The sequence below is a fragment of the Melanostigma gelatinosum genome (assembly GCF_949748355.1).
Source record: "Melanostigma gelatinosum genome assembly, chromosome: 13".
NCBI classification, from domain to species: domain Eukaryota; kingdom Metazoa; phylum Chordata; class Actinopteri; order Perciformes; family Zoarcidae; genus Melanostigma; species Melanostigma gelatinosum.
The window spans coordinates 14,280,759-14,296,268 of NC_136646.1; the positions used below are offsets into that span (position 1 = coordinate 14,280,759).

Genomic DNA, 15,510 nt, shown 5'->3' on the forward strand with positions numbered 1-15,510 from the left:
AAAGCCTGGTCCTTCGGACGGGACAGCCATATGTCCCCCACTCCGTTACTTCCCTTTTCCTCCCTTCAAACCTCCTCCGTCCTGTTGAGATGCTGCTGTAGGGCGTGGGACGCCTTGCCTTCCACGTCACTGAGGGCTCAGAGTACCTCCTGTTTCTTACGTACAGACCTCCACGGCGCCGTCACAGGCTGCCGTGGTTTTGTGCGCCAGCGTTCCTCCACACCCGAGGTCCTGTGCAATGATGAGATTATTCCTGCCCAGCAGGGTGGGCACATTGTAAATCATGAATGGACAGTAAAGACATACAACATATACCTGCGTCATGTTGTCGCTGGATCCCAAACCAAGGTTTCTTTGAAGGAGAGGTGAAATGTCAAGGACTAGTAATATGTTTGACGAGTGAAGAACTATCTGCATTCACTTTGTATAAGAATTGCACAATTAGACTTGAGTTTAGAGAAATGTAATAATTTATTTGAAATAGAATTTATTTCCCTAATATTAGAGCTGTATCGGTCTTAAGAAGAACACATCTAGTAAATGTAATAAACTATGAGTGGTATAAGTTAGAGACACACTTTTATTGTTTTAGTGTATGTTCAAACAAATATCAAAAGTAATATGCAGTAATATACTGTAGCTGTCTGTCAACCCCGAAGGATTCAAGGCAGTGTTGGAGAAGCACTCAATGAAGAATGTCATTTTCATCTCATATTTCACGCTCCGACATTTAAACATAAATAAACAGACTCGAACAAGCAGAATGGAAAAAAGAACAGAAACAGCTTCATAGTTTCTTCTACATTTACACGTAGCCCTTACCGTTTTTGTTTTTTGAACGTGACCGCTTTGCTTGGTTTCCCCTGTTTCTGTGTCGGTGCATCTGCTCTGTTCAACTCTTCTTCATGGTTTCACAATGTACCTGATGTGTTTATCTGAAGAGTGCCAACATTAGAGGACGTGTTCTCCAGTTCTCTAGACTGTGATACTGAAACAGATAAAAGGAAAAACTGTAGAAGTTGGATTTGCATCAACTGAGTGATGTGAAGTGGACGGTAGCTGTCAATCACACACACACACACACACACACACACACACACGGAAACGTTGCCTCAAGACGTCCTTTGTTAAGATGATTTTCCTGTTCCTACCACAGGGTGAATGTAAAGACTTTTTAAGCATTTATAATTCTGTATAATGTTTCTTGAAGCACAAATTCCTGTTATTTATCTTTTTTTAGATTAAAGACACACCGCAGAGTTACAATGGGAGTCTGAAACGCTTTTGTTTTTTTATTGTTCCAGGTGCACCAACACATATAATGTCACACACAGTGCAGAAGAAATATTCAGCACTGTGTGACAGGAGACAAACTACAAGTGTACACCTCCACTATGAGTCTGATTCAACAGATGAGAGAATGAATGACTTCTCTACGATTGTGCAAAGTAATGTAAAAACATTTACTCAATTACTGTACTTAAGTACAATCCTGAACTATGTAAATGTAATGCTACTTTAGACGATATATGTAGTTAACTGTTGCTGTTTACTTTGTAGATTACGATTTTGAAAACCTATACTGGGCACCAAAAATATGACGCTTTGTTAGACACTAACTTAAATTAAGAACGTTTATGAAGCCCGTCAAATGTTTTGGCAGTATTTTTTACTTAAGTAAAGGATCTGAGTATTTTTTTCATTACTGGAAATGAGGTATTGATTTGAAAGGGATCACCCTTTGTATAGTAGCAGACACATGGGGATGAAGTTAAAGGGACAGACACACACACGCGCACACACACACACACGCGCGCACACACACACACACACACACACACACACGCACACACACCTGTCAAACCTGCGAAATAAAACATAAAGGTTTGTCATTTGCTATCATTTTGGGTTTAGAAATGATTTGCCATCCTGCCTGTAGAGGGCACATGCAGGCATCACCAAGGTACTCACTATGCACACACAGCAGGTGAGAGGAGTTTGAAATTAATCACCTGTGACACATCATCATGTGTGGGGGTATAGCTCAGTGGTAGAGCATTTGACTGCAGATCAAGAGGTCCCTAGTTCGAATCTGGGTGCCCCCTTATTATACACATTCTTTGACCTCGCATTGTGTAAGAGCAACAACATTATAATACTTACTAAAAAATAACACATCTGTAAATAATTTGCTACTTCACAAAACAAAGCAACATGTCAAGTTTGTTCCTAGGGCATGAAGGAACACAATTTATTAGAGCAAATTCATTAATAAACTTTATGAAAAAGCTACAACATGAACACTTGTCTTACCAACATCTCTAGTTGATATATTTGTATGTACATGTTTTGCCTTGTAATGGCATGCTACAAGGAAGTGACCCTTTAATTATTGGAAACGCCAAAAAGAGAGGCAGACTCGGTCGGGAAGTTGGTTCACGCTCCGCCCAGTTTCACAACTTTAAACACAAAAGAAAATGCAGCTTTCAAAGCACAATCTCCTACAATTAAAGAAGAGAAGAAGAAGGGAGTACAAAGGGCTGAACGACATTGCTCTGGTAGGTTCTGAGTGTTGCTGTACATGGCCGCCTCACAGCCAAACTAAAACACACCGTATGATGACAGACGATACAAATCCCTCTCAGGTCATCTGCCAATTTAGAAAAGTTTCATCGGTCACAAGTTTGAGCCTCGATCATTGGGTGGGAGTAAAATTCTTACTCAAGAAGGCTCCCACGTATTCCTAGAGAGGTCATCTTCTGCCACCTCCAGCAGTTTGCATCAACCTTTACAACTCAAAAAGATGAAGCACACGCCATCTAAACCCTTCATGATAATCTCACAGCTGGCTGAAGTGACACCAAGAAGTATAAAAATCTGATTTTCATAGACCGCTGCTCAGATTTCAAAGCTTCTGAACACTACCTTGTGAGCAAAAAAAATAAATAAGAGCTTCATACTTTTAATAGAAGACCAACGCAGTAAAGAGAAAACGTAAACCGGGTCATTGTGGGGTAGGTGTGCGATACTCCAAAACCCGTTCAGAAAGTTCACTCGTCTTGAAAACAGTGGGACGAAGGCTAAAAATCAAGTCCAGAAACTCTGAAACAGGAAGGAGCTTATCTTCTTCGTATAAGTGTTCGTGGCTTCAGACACGCAGGATCTCCAAGCAGTTGTTGTAGCAGATGGCGATCCAGTCCGGCTGCGTGGACGCCCACTGCACGTTGTTGATCTCCCCTTCGGCAGTGTAGGCCAGGATGGGATCCTCAATGGCTCGTGGCATCTGCTGGATGTCCCAGATCAGAGCCTGGTGGTCGTCGGCTAAGGAAATAAGACACACAAAGAAGACATTAACAGAGGTATTTCAGACTGAGAAAGCAGGGAAATGTGGCAGATTAAAGATAAAGTTAAGCCTTAAGGTCCCTTCACAGTACGAGTTTGTGCCGTTTCAGACGAAAGTTACCAATCATCAGACAGCTGTGTCTTTGCTAGCATCTGTTTTTTTCCCCCCTCTACTATATCCCACAATCTGTCAGGGCCTTCACCTGCAGTGCAGATGTGACACGACGAGTGGGGGGCCCAGGCGATGCCGTTGACACAAGCGCGATGGTTGTTTAGCCGAGCCACCGGAGTGCAAGGCACACGCACATCCAGGATGACGACCTATCACATAACACAGTAACGTGAAACATTGGTTAAGTGTCAACAAACAAATAGTTCATGTTTTTATGCTTATGGTTCTAGAAAAGAACCATAAGCATAAGAAAAGGTTCTTCTCAGTCAGAAATAACAACACAATCCTCTCTAAAATCAACTTAAAAAAAGCTTCTTTGGCTTACCAATGTTTCAATTTCAATGCAGAAAACATGGCTACAGACAGGCTGAGAGAGCGTACACCAAACTGACCTCCATGCCGTCCATGGCCATTGTAGCCAAGTAGTTGGGGTCCTGCTTGTTCCAGCAAAGGCGGAGCAGCGGGTGGTGCTGGGGGTCCTCGTAGATGATGGTACTGTGCTCCAGGTGCCGGAGGTCAAACATGCGGACGGATCCGTCGGCTCCCACAGAGGCAAACATATCTCTACCACCGCCCGCACGGCTGAACGCGATGTCATAGACCTGCACAGACACACGACGACGTCGATTGAAATATTCTTTTTTTTCTTTTTGGCTGTGTACACACGGGGCTGCGTTTTACAGCAAAGACGCCCACGCACCTCTTTGTCATGAGCAATCAGCTGGGTCTTCACATGGCCAGACACCAGGTTAACTCGTCCTAACACCTGGCCCGTCTCCAACCCCCAGATAGTGCAGGTGGTGTCAATGCTTGAAGTACCTGCAGGATGAACCAACATGTTAAACTTGCAATAAAGACCAATTAATATCCCCCTCACTGTCTATTATATAGTGGAATCCTTACCCAGCAGATTAGGGTCAACTTCATTCCAGTCAAAGGATGTGAGGGGAGCACAGAAGTCTGAGTTCTTGTTGTTGTTCAGCAAACATTCAAGACGCGTTTCTGTGTCGCTGACCTGCGAGATGAATCCAAAAGAATTTGGCCAGTGAGGAGACTTCTTCAAACAACTAAGTTACTGTGGAAGTTTGAGTCTGTTCCACAGCGAGGAGGCCAGAGCACGTGTGTCCGGCTGCTGTTCACAGTGGACACGCTGCAATAAGAAATCTACCAAGACTGGTTTACAATTAAAAGGAATTTAATCCCACTGATGCAAGTACAGTGTTTACAGTGAAGTACACTATTTCCATGAAATATTAAATCAATAAAACCCCGTTTGCAAAAAACTCAACTCAGCTCCTCAGGTATAAAACCCGTCCGTCCTCTGAGAGCCATCACGTGAGAGAGAAAAAGACTTGAAATTAAACCACCCACATCTGTTCGAAACACCTCCTCTTCCGTTTATCCCAATTCCTATTGGCTAACTTCCAGGAGCGTATTCGCCTGTCTGCCTTTCTGTCCCTGAGTTTACTAACACATTCAATGAATGTCAGTTATGGTTTAATCCCTCTATGATAAACATTCCATATAATAGATAAGACTTTGCAACTTTTGGCAAAAGCTACATGTCTCAAATTCTCCATCTAGCTACTAATCCTAAAACACTTTATGCTTATCTTAATTATGCATTTCCAAAACACATGATTATGACTAATTATGAATTCTTAAATATGAATCATTGAACACTTTTATTATAGCTACTAAACAGCACTGACTAGTTTGTGTTTAAACTACTGTTGAGAATGATTCATAACTGACAGATACAGAAGACTTTCTCAAGAGCAGTCATAGACTACTGTAGTTCCCATGGCCAGGCAGTCAAGGGGTAACTGTACTTAGCATACAAACAACAGCTACATCACCAGACTTATCCTGTAAGATCAAACATCCTAACCCTCCAAATGCGCAGGTAGTCCCCACTGGTGGCCATCAGGTCCGGGTAAACCCCCTTAGTGTCCGGGATCCACATGATCTTGGTCGTGGGGTACGGGTGGTCAAATGTGTTCCTGCTGAGGAACTCTGAGCTCTCTTCTTCCAGACCCACCAGCTGGACCTGGACCCAGGAGCAAAGACACACCATGAATTACTGTTGACATGACTATGAGGCTAGAAATAGCATTAGCTATATAAGGCGTTACTGTGGGATAGCACTGTTACAGACACACAGACAAGCGCGCAGACTATTTACACGTGTACTCTTGTGTTACTGTGGAATAACAACTAAACAGACTATAGTGATTGTATGCCTCTGTGCTGCGCAGGACAGGTAGCATTAGCATTAGCTCGCTGACGTTAAGCTGATGAATGGTGACCACACTACGCACCTTGTTGTTGTATTCCTCCACAAAGCTCCCAAGTGCCAGCCGAAAGCGTTTGTCTGGTCGGACGCTCCAGCTCATCGCGTATACCGTCCATGGTGCCTCGTATTTGTAGATTTCTTTTCTTTTGCCGTGAAGCGACATCCTCCCCGAACGGCAGCTGTTGTTAGCCGACACGCTAGCGAAATAAGTAGTCGCGCGAGCCAACTGCCGCCCTTTACTTTGACTTGCAGTCACTAATATCAGCAGGTGTGGTGGTAATGACCATTTAATGACGTTAATCTTGTTTTGGAGCAAGATTTCTCACCACTTTACTTAACAAAGAGTGACATTTCTCGTCATGACCTAAAGCGCTGTCAAGTCCAACAAAACCCATGTGACTTCTGGTAATTGTTTTCAAAATAAAAGCAGATTCTTCTTCTTTTTATTTTATTAAAAGCAAATTATTGTTAAAATCTCATTTTAATAAATGGTACGGTCTTATTATTCCTCGTTTAAGAATCATTGTGGGCAAGATTGACAGCTGATTTTTTATATCATCTATATAAATAGAATCATGTGAACTGATTCATTTGTTTTTGAACTAATGTCTTTGTTAAGTAATTGTTGTCGGTCCATCTAGAATCCACACATCCACCCATAGACCCTCAGATCCTTATTCCTACCAGATCCAGTCGTCTTCTACCCAGATCATGGAGCTGTACGTTTTAACTGTCAGGACCAGACAACAAATCATGTTATAATTTCATGATCCATTCTGTTCACGTGTGATTGCTTCGGTGTGTTTACTTTATTCTGAAATATAATATTTCACGGAAGGGTTTTAATGTTGCAGTTCCTGCATTGTTGCATTGTGACCACTAGATGGACGCAGACACCAGTACACCTTCATCTCCAACTACCGTCGAGGGAGGTACGAACGCCTCAGGTACAACTTTGTGATAACTTTGTGTAAACAATAATACACAAAAGCCTATACTGTGGAGGCTATGTACTTATTCGGTCATTTATACATGGAGGCCTATAGGTTTTGGCCACATATAAATGCTTTTAGTTATTTTTTGTAAATTTTTTTATTATCTTCCATTGGTCCACATAAAACAGCACCAATATATTAATTATATTATACATGGCTGCAATATGACAACACAAAACATTATTCTACAGGATAAACATTAACATAAAGTGCGGCCGTTTCAATTATTGTTGTTGTTGTCCAGTTCACGAGAGGGAAACAGAGTTGTCAGTATCTTTATTCAACAGAGCAGAAAGACAACTGTAACACAAAACTAAAACGTTTGTTTTATTTCATAGAACAGCAGCAATTGAAATGGCAGGAATGTAATTAACTCCAGCAAGTAGGCAAAGCAACACCAGCAGCTGCTGAGGAACCACAAAGACGAATATAATTTCAGGTGTCACTCTTCCACCCCATCATTGAAGGATCTTTGACAGTCCTGCAGTTTCGTCAGTAGCAGATATTACAGGATACTGCTACAATATCAAAGATGTTATCTCAAACGTGTTTACTGGCAACACTGCTGGCCACAGAGAACGCTGTAACTGCTTCACATGTAGATACCAAACAGTGGTGATGGCATTTCAAAGGTCAAAAGTGCATGTTGTGTCTTTTTTTGCGATCTGGTTGCACGATCTGTCCCCACCCAACAACTTGATGATTCTTTATATCACAGATTGGGTGTGACCGTCACTGCAACAAAATGGAACATTTGATGCATCTAATAGTCTACCGTCTGCTGCGGTCTCTGTCGGTTAAACGTTGCACGCCTTCCTTTATCTCTAAGTGGTATGACTCCAACAAATGAAAGTTGAAACAAATTTCCATTTTATGATACTATGTACATTTTGATGGCACACATTGTACTTTTGGTCACATTTCAGTTATCTGACAGCAACAGTTACTTTGTGAATTAAGATGTGTCGGCAAGGGGACACAGCAGAATGTTAGTTCCTATAGATCGATAGCTGATGTACTGTTGTTTGCAATGTGTCTATTTTTAATTGAAAACAACAGAAAATGAATTGCATCACTGTTTTTTAACAAAACTAATACTGTTTCTAGCTTTTCAAATGTGAGCATATGATGCTTTTCTTTGTCCTATTTGATGATTTTTGGACTGTTGGTCGGACAAAACAATGTCATTATTTTATGACATTTCATAGAATCAACCACGAACAAAACCATCAATGACAACAACCATTAATTGCAGCCCTTGCGTAAATCACTGCATTTCAACCCCACACTAGTTCAGCTCCTTGTAGGATAAAGCCTGAGGCAGGATAGAAGGTTGATGGCCGAGGGAGGAGACATCCAGCTAAACAGCAGGTACTGGGAGGCGCCGTCATTTGGATGGTTTGTAATTAGTTGTCTCCCTCTTCACAGATGCTGGCACAGAACCTCCGGAGAAGCAAAGGTAGATTAGCTGCTTACAAAACGTGGGTTCACGTCAACATTCACGGAGGACCACTGACCACTTTTAATTTGGGAGAAGCATCTCGTGACTCTTCCTGATCCTTGAACATGTGATTTTTGAAAGAAATGCGTTCGCCTTTATTTAATCTTTGTTTCATCCGTGCATCCTGGCAGCTGCAGCTACACACTGGAGCAGAACAAAGACATCCTGAACACTTTTCAGCTGCTGCGGTAAGTCAATACATAGTCCTCTTCAATGTAGACCTAAATCTACTCATCCAAAGTTGCACTTGGCAAAATAACTAATAACTAGTTCAATCATTAAGAAGTCCAGAAATGGTTGTTAAATTCAGAAAAAAATATTTCTTTGAAGTGTAGACTTATAGTTTTGGTACCAGTGAGAAAGTTATGGAGGAGATTCTTGTGTCAGATGTCGATGGTTATGGTGTTGACCGTGGCTGTTGTGTCTGGATGTGGAGCTAACTCCTCTGTTGACCATGAGATGGAAGTGTGTTGACTCTGGCAGGTTGATGTTGACTGTTGTCCTTTTCGTGTTGACCTGCTAATACATTCCAGCCAGGGGGAAATGTGTGTATACAAAGAAACATCTGGTGAACAGTCAAGACCCACAACACACTGTTTCCCTTTGAGTACAAGGTTTATGTCTTTGCGTCAATTGTTATTGCTGTGGTAATTCTAATCATGTCCTCTCCTCCGCTACCAGGGTATCCTCAGAAGTTGAACACATTCATGGAGAAGACACTGACAATAGGTCTGACTCTTTTCTTAACACTCTGTGTGGACATACCAGGAGCTGGAGGACGGAAGGACGGGGCTCATGGCGAGGACACTCAGAAGGGTTCATCGAGCTCTTCAGACACGAAAGGAGGCCGTTGCTCCTACACTTTCATTGTCCCACAGCAAAAACTGACAGGTGCGCTGTGTTTGAACACGCAGTCGGCTTCTGCCAACCAGTCGGAGGTGGCAGCGCTGCGGGCGGAGCTCAGACGGCAGCAGGAGCAGCTGGAGAAGCTCCACGGCCAGCTGGAGCAGGAGGGGTCCCTGGCCATGGAGGTACGAGCCCTGCGCAAAGAGAGTAACAGCATGAATTCTCGCATTGCCGAGCTCTATGCCCAGCTGCTACATGAAGTCATTCACAAGAAAGACCAGGCTTCGGAGCAGCGAAGGGTGGAGAGCATCCTGCTAAATGCTACAACACAGGTGAGCAGAGCGCCGCATCATCTGCGTCTTGTCCCCATCGCTGTCGAACTCATCCTAATGTTTGCTGTGGGTGGTGCGGCATGTCAGGCGCTGCAGGTGTCCAGTAACTACAGGGAGCTGGAGAAGAAATATGGAGCCCTCACCTCCATGTTGAGCTCCCAGAACCAGTTTATAGCTCGTCTGGAGAAGCAGTGCCAGCGCAGGGACTCCACGCAGGCCTCTCTGGTAGGGAACAAACTGTGGTCTGCATGTTGCAAACTTTAGGTTTTAAAACTGGAACTGAGAGTGTTGTTTTTGTGTTGGCCTGGACAGGTGACGACTGAACCACCAAAAAGCCAGTCGAATGTGCATCCTAATTACAGCTCTGACGCCAGCGAAATGGCCAATGATGTTCAAAGGGACCAAAGTGCTCTTCCTCCACAACAGGAAAAAGCAGTTGTTTCCCTTCCCACCGCCTCAACCAACTCTCCTACGGACCCTCCATTCATTAGTTTCCCTGTCACAAAGACTCCAGGTACATCAATGCAAAGCACGTCTTACAGCAGGAGTGCTCGATTAGACTTGAACCTATGTGTATGAGCACATAAATCTTCTGTCCGAGTTATTTAGCTGCTCCGATAAGCAGAGGCTGAAGGAGTCAGTGACCTGCTGGTAGGAGCCCTATCGCTCTGGGAATGCCTAAACAATGTCAAAAACAGCCAGCGGCTCTTATCAGAAGAGAGAGGACTTTATAATGAAGACTCACTCTTGAACTACAGCATTTGTTGGAGCATTAAACTACACGGATACTGTGTACTTGCACAACTGGAAAGTTTGAAATGACAAATTAGAGGATTTGAGCAGTCTTTCCAACTAGTCAGCAGAACCGAAGTGACTCCACCATGTGTGTGTGTGTGTGTGTGTGAGACGCAACTCTTGCTAAAAGGTCTGATGAAAGGCTGTGCATGGACCGCAAATGCTTGTCGGGGATGACCATTAGTCATTTGTGTGGGAGATTGTCCTCCATGTATACATTTTGTCAGTGTAGGTTTCTCTGTTCGTCTTATCTCTGGGACACGAGACACTCAACATGTGTTGGGGGGGGGGGAAATTCTTCGGCTCTGAAAAGATAAGCTGGCGTTGCTGTGTATCTGTGATCCTAGTGACGCTAACACAAGCAGAATTCCAAAAACACCACAAACCACCGTTGTGATTTCCTAAATTGCCCCCACCGAGTACTTTATCTCTGAACTATCTCTTCAACCAAATCAGACATTTCGGCTATTCTGTGTGATCTTTTTTTTAATATTTAATGTAATATTTTTTCACTTCCATTCACTGAAACTCCTCTGAAACTGTTGCATATATCTCAGGGCCGTGGCGGGACTGCCAGCATGTGCTGGAATCAGGTGAGACCACCAGTGGGATCTACCTGCTCCGTCCACAGAGTGCCAACCGCCTCCTGCAGGCCTGGTGTGAGCAGAGTCGGGCTCAGGGAGGGTGGACGGTGATCCAAAGGAGACAGGATGGGTCGGTCAACTTCTTCCGGACGTGGGAGCAGTATAAGGTGGCTCTTAGTTTATTAAGTCCAACTGAGGCAGATGGGAATGTCATAAACCAAAGTATTGGGCGGAATTTAAATTTAGACCTGATGATGGCACTAGATGGAAAGTCTGGATCACCAATGTTATTACATTTCATCCTGAGGGGGACATGAATGTGTCCTTGCCAAATTCTTGGCAATCCATCTGATAGTTGTTGAGATATTTCCCCAAAATCCAAAATGTCAGATGATCCCTAAAGTCTTTGGCATTCATCCTCTGGAGACCATGAATGCTGTGAACAATTTGTTTTCCAATCCATCCAGCTAATGTTAAAATATTTCCCTGGAAAAAGGACAACTTTGATCTGCTGCACGAGCGTCGGGGGAAAAAGAACAACACAGGATGAATACTTTCCCTCAGATTAAACCTGTGTGTTGGTGTGTTACAGCAAGGCTTTGGGAACCTAGACGGAGAGTATTGGCTCGGCCTGGAACACCTCTACTGGCTGACAAAACAGGCCCAATATAAGCTGCGGGTGGCTCTGGAAGACTGGCAGGGCCGGCAGGTGTTTGCAGAGTACGACAGCTTCCACATTGAACCGGAGAGCAATTGGTACAGACTGCGGTTAGGAGAATACCACGGCAATGCAGGGGATTCCCTCTCATGGCACAACAATAAGGCCTTCACCACTCTGGATCGAGACAAGGACAGCTACACGGGTCTGCTCCCCCCCCCCCCCCCCCCCCCCGGTCCTGTTTGTTAGCTCTCTGTTGACCTTTTTCTGTTAATAAGCCTGTTGTTCTGTTGTGTCCCCAGGTAACTGCGCTCACTACCAAAAGGGAGGCTGGTGGTACCACATGTGTGCCCACTCCAATCTGAACGGTGTGTGGTACCGGGGTGGACACTATCGCAGCCGCTACCAGGATGGGGTCTACTGGGCAGAGTTCCACGGAGGGTCCTACTCTCTCAAACGAGTTTCCATGATGATCAAACCCACATAAGAGTTGCGTCATGGATATGTTTACTGATGCAGACAGATGTAGAGGGCTATGTGTCAGTGCTATCCCTGTACAGTGCTCAGCCAGTTTTAATGAATACTGTCACGACATGTTGATTGGAGGCCAGTCAGTGATGTGTGTAGACTGTGAATAATTGGACATCGACGAACATGTTCTGTGTTGACATTTCTGTCCTGTTTTGCAATTTCCTGCCAAAATTTGATGCTTTCCAATTTGCCATGTACTTTTAAATAAAATGATGCCCAACTATATTCTGAATGGTTATTGTTCTGAATGAGTAGAAAAGGTGAAAAGAGAGAAGTGTAGAGAGAAGGAAGAGTGTATCATCGACAATTGCGCCACATAGAGCAAACTGTGGTTTTAGTGACATAGTTCCGTTTTGCTGGCAGTTTCCTGTTCACCAGGGCGTTGAATTTCCCCATGTGTACTTTATTTTCATCACCCGAAGCACGTCTCACTGTCAGCAGCAGGTCGTCACCATCGGGGCCAGCTCTGATCCAGGATTCATCTCGTCCAAGTACCGAAGCTGGACATCTGCTGGACCATCCTGAAACACGCCTCGCTTCTTCCATCCACCTCCTCCCTCCCGCACGCTCAAAGCCAGCATGCTGCCTCTCAAAGCCAGCATGCTGCCTCTCAGGATGTTGGGCCTCCTCGTGCTCCTGTTTTCACCGTGTGGTGAGTGATATTGACTCTTTGTAGGAGCTGTGTGTAGGTCTTAAATGTAACACTTTACTCTATGCTGGGGGTATAAAACAAAGTTTTAAAAACGGAGGTATAGTTTCTCGCTTGCCTACAGGTTTAAAAGCTCCATGTGCTGCCAGTGATGGTGATGAGTAAAAGAAAGGGAAAAATGTGTACGAGTTACACCGAAAAAAGAAAAATGTTTACCAACTTACTCATTTAAATAATTACTTTGATTGTCAACACAGATACTTCAGCTCAATACTTCAATTCAATCTCAAAGATATTGTGTTTGTTTAGTTTGAGTATAACCAATTGAAGTAATTATATTATTGTGTTATATATTATTTTCTTTTTTCAGTGTAATTAATCAAAAAATTATATTTTATACAATAATGTATATCCTTTTGATGAGGTGCTGTTAAGGATAATCTAAAGGAAGTCAAGAATATTTTTTTTTTTTTGAAGTGACTTCTTTAAATTATTCATTTATTAAGTAAAACTTTGAGAAATTAAGCAGCTGATGGATTATATTGTGTGTGGTAAAAACTTCCCCAATATAACGTCTGTGACAGTTGACTTGCGGGTGTGGTAGGTGGAGTCCATTTTGGAAAAAAGAGTTTTCGAACAATTTAGCTTGTTAACTATAATCCTGGCAGCGTGGATGCTTTTCCAGACAGTATATAAACACAAATACTGTCTGTGAACTTTTGCTTTCCAAAATCCTCAAAAATGCTGCCGATCTCACCAATATTTTAGCATGAATATAATACGATCATGCTTATTTTTTATGTTTCAAATTAAAGCTAATTCATCTCTCCGCCATGAATGTATGATGTGTCAGTTTTTAAAAATGTTTTTGAACAGTAGCAAAATCTGTATGAATACAGATCTGTGATTACTTAAAACACATGACAGAGTACTGTGAGCTAGAATTCAGCCTTAAACCGTTCCTTAGCCACCAGAGTGCAGCAAAGTCCACTTTTAAAGTGCAATCAAACCATTCCCATTGTCTATCAACAGACGCAGACAGTGGATGCCCCGATGTGCTCAGCCTGGATCCGCCTGAGGTTCTGGCAGAATATGGAGAGTCAGTGACTGTCAACTGTTCCAGTGCAGAAAATGATCATGATGGGATGTACTGGAGGGTTGGAGACAGAGAATTTCCAGTGATAAATAGTGTACTCTGGTCATTTAATCTGACAGATTGGAAAGTAACTGCAGAGTGCATATTAAAGCTGAATGACAGTCGTAACTGCAGAAAAGACCTTAACATCACTGTATACAGTAAGTTTCATTTCAAATGAATAGTATCTGATGAAAAAAAACAAAAAAAAACGAAGCAAAAACAATCATCCATATTTCATTTTGTTTTGGTAGATAATCCAGAGAGCGTCAGTGTGTTTCCTACAAAGCATGAACCTGCGGTGGAAGGGAGAGAGTACGAGCTGCAGTGCGATGTCGTCCATGTCGCTCCGGTTCAACACTTGACTGTGAGGTGGTACAGAGGCAATGAGACCATCAGGACAGACTATTCCACAAACAAAACCAAAGGACTGGTGAGTGAGTCCTTCACTCTGGCAGCCAACTTCAGCAGAGGAAAAAACGGAACTCAGGTTAGATGTGAGGCCCAGCTGGACTTTTGGCAACATGGACGGGCAACACCTCCTGTTACTTCAAACGTACACACAGTTTTTGTGCACTGTGAGTAAACTCTTGTTTCCAGATACACAGATTGATTCTTTCCTCAAAGTCGTTCTCTGACGTAACTATTTGAATACATAAAAAGCCTTTGTTTGCCTCTTCAGATGCCCCTGAGCTCAAGAACAAAATGGAAGATGTCCATGTGTATGAGGGTGATGATGTCACCCTGTACTGTGAAGCTGAGGGAACCCTGCTCCTGCCTTTCATTGGTCACTCGATGGGGTGAATTTAATGAAGAGCACCAATTACCTCAACATAACTCGAGCAACCAGCGCAATTTACAACTGCACAGCTACCATAAACTGGGAAGCACAACGAAGCAAATCCACGTCCATGTGATGAAAATGAACATAATGGGAGCCCCCGCAGCCATAACCACCCCTGAGCCATCAACACCACCAAGTAGGCTCCTTTACATTGGCATATATAGAATATGTGTCACTATTATCTTGCTTGATCAACTGTTTTTCTCCCCTTAATGTGCCCCAAAATGAAGCTCTAATTGAATATGCTTACTTTTGAACGGCAGGTTGCCCCCTTGTTTTGACCCCTGCTCATATCGTGGTGAGATTGGGGATCCGGTCTCGGTTAAATGCAGCACATCGGCCACAGGTTTTTCCAAAATGGGCTGGGAGGCTACTTCTGGGACCACGAAGTCTACTGATAATGTAATCACCTGGAAAGTTGAAAAAGTGGAAGACTGGTCGCAAAACCTTTGTGCTACCTTAATGAGAAAGGTGGCCAGCAGTGTTATGTGATGCTAGACATCACTGTTTATAGTGAGTACAAGTACTATACATTATATTCTGTCTGTAAGTGATTATTATTCATAGTACACTTACTCAGAAAAGTAAATATGGAACATATTTCTTGTACAATTGTGATTGCAATTTCATGGATTTCATTATATTTGCCTCCCCCCCCCGACTGATTATTTCCCGTTGCTTTATTTGCAGAGACTCCAGACAATGTGTCAGTCTCTGCGTTGGATCAGGGGCCGATGGTGGCGGGCACAGAGTACCGGCTGAAATGTGACATCTCCAACGTGGCTCCTGTGCAGCAGCTCAAACTGAGGTGGTACCGCGGCAATGAAACT

General features: G+C 43.3%; 2 protein-coding genes and 1 long non-coding RNA gene across 3 annotated transcripts; 2 read left to right on the top strand and 1 right to left on the bottom strand.

Moving 5' to 3' along the window:
* Positions 1–2,217: 2,217 nt before the first annotated feature.
* dcaf7 (ddb1 and cul4 associated factor 7) lies at positions 2,218–6,195 on the bottom strand. The gene is made up of 7 exons (XM_079281210.1): positions 5,836–6,195; positions 5,406–5,564; positions 4,418–4,529; positions 4,215–4,333; positions 3,907–4,116; positions 3,546–3,663; positions 2,218–3,321 (listed from the first exon to the last, which is right to left on the bottom strand). Exons 1-7 carry the CDS (start codon positions 5,971–5,973, stop codon positions 3,149–3,151), a joined length of 1,029 nt encoding a protein of 342 aa, XP_079137336.1. The 5' UTR covers positions 5,974–6,195; the 3' UTR covers positions 2,218–3,148.
* A 2,818-nt stretch (positions 6,196–9,013) lies between these two features.
* angptl6 (angiopoietin-like 6) lies at positions 9,014–12,008 on the top strand (the record flags this gene model as incomplete). Its single annotated transcript, XM_079281299.1, has 6 exons — positions 9,014–9,484; positions 9,572–9,709; positions 9,797–9,998; positions 10,837–11,030; positions 11,456–11,726; positions 11,824–12,008. The coding sequence occupies 6 exons, from the start codon at positions 9,014–9,016 to the stop codon at positions 12,006–12,008; spliced, it is 1,461 nt and encodes a 486-aa protein (XP_079137425.1).
* A 2,641-nt stretch (positions 12,009–14,649) lies between these two features.
* Positions 14,650–15,504, top strand: LOC306787288. The gene is made up of 3 exons (XR_013772538.1): positions 14,650–14,816; positions 14,944–15,193; positions 15,371–15,504. It is a non-coding gene; the product is annotated as an uncharacterized lncRNA (long non-coding RNA).
* Positions 15,505–15,510: the final 6 nt, after the last annotated feature.

Coding starts and splice junctions, on each gene's coding strand:
- dcaf7 (XM_079281210.1), bottom strand. CDS start 5,973: ATGTCGCTTCACGGCAAAAGAAAAGAAATCTACAAATACGAGGCACCA. Junction 5,565..5,835: donor TGGAGGAATACAACAACAAG/GTGCGTAGTGTG, acceptor TCCTGGGTCCAG/GTCCAGCTGGTGGGTCTGGA. Junction 4,117..4,214: donor TGATTGCTCATGACAAAGAG/GTGCGTGGGCGT, acceptor GTGTCTGTGCAG/GTCTATGACATCGCGTTCAG.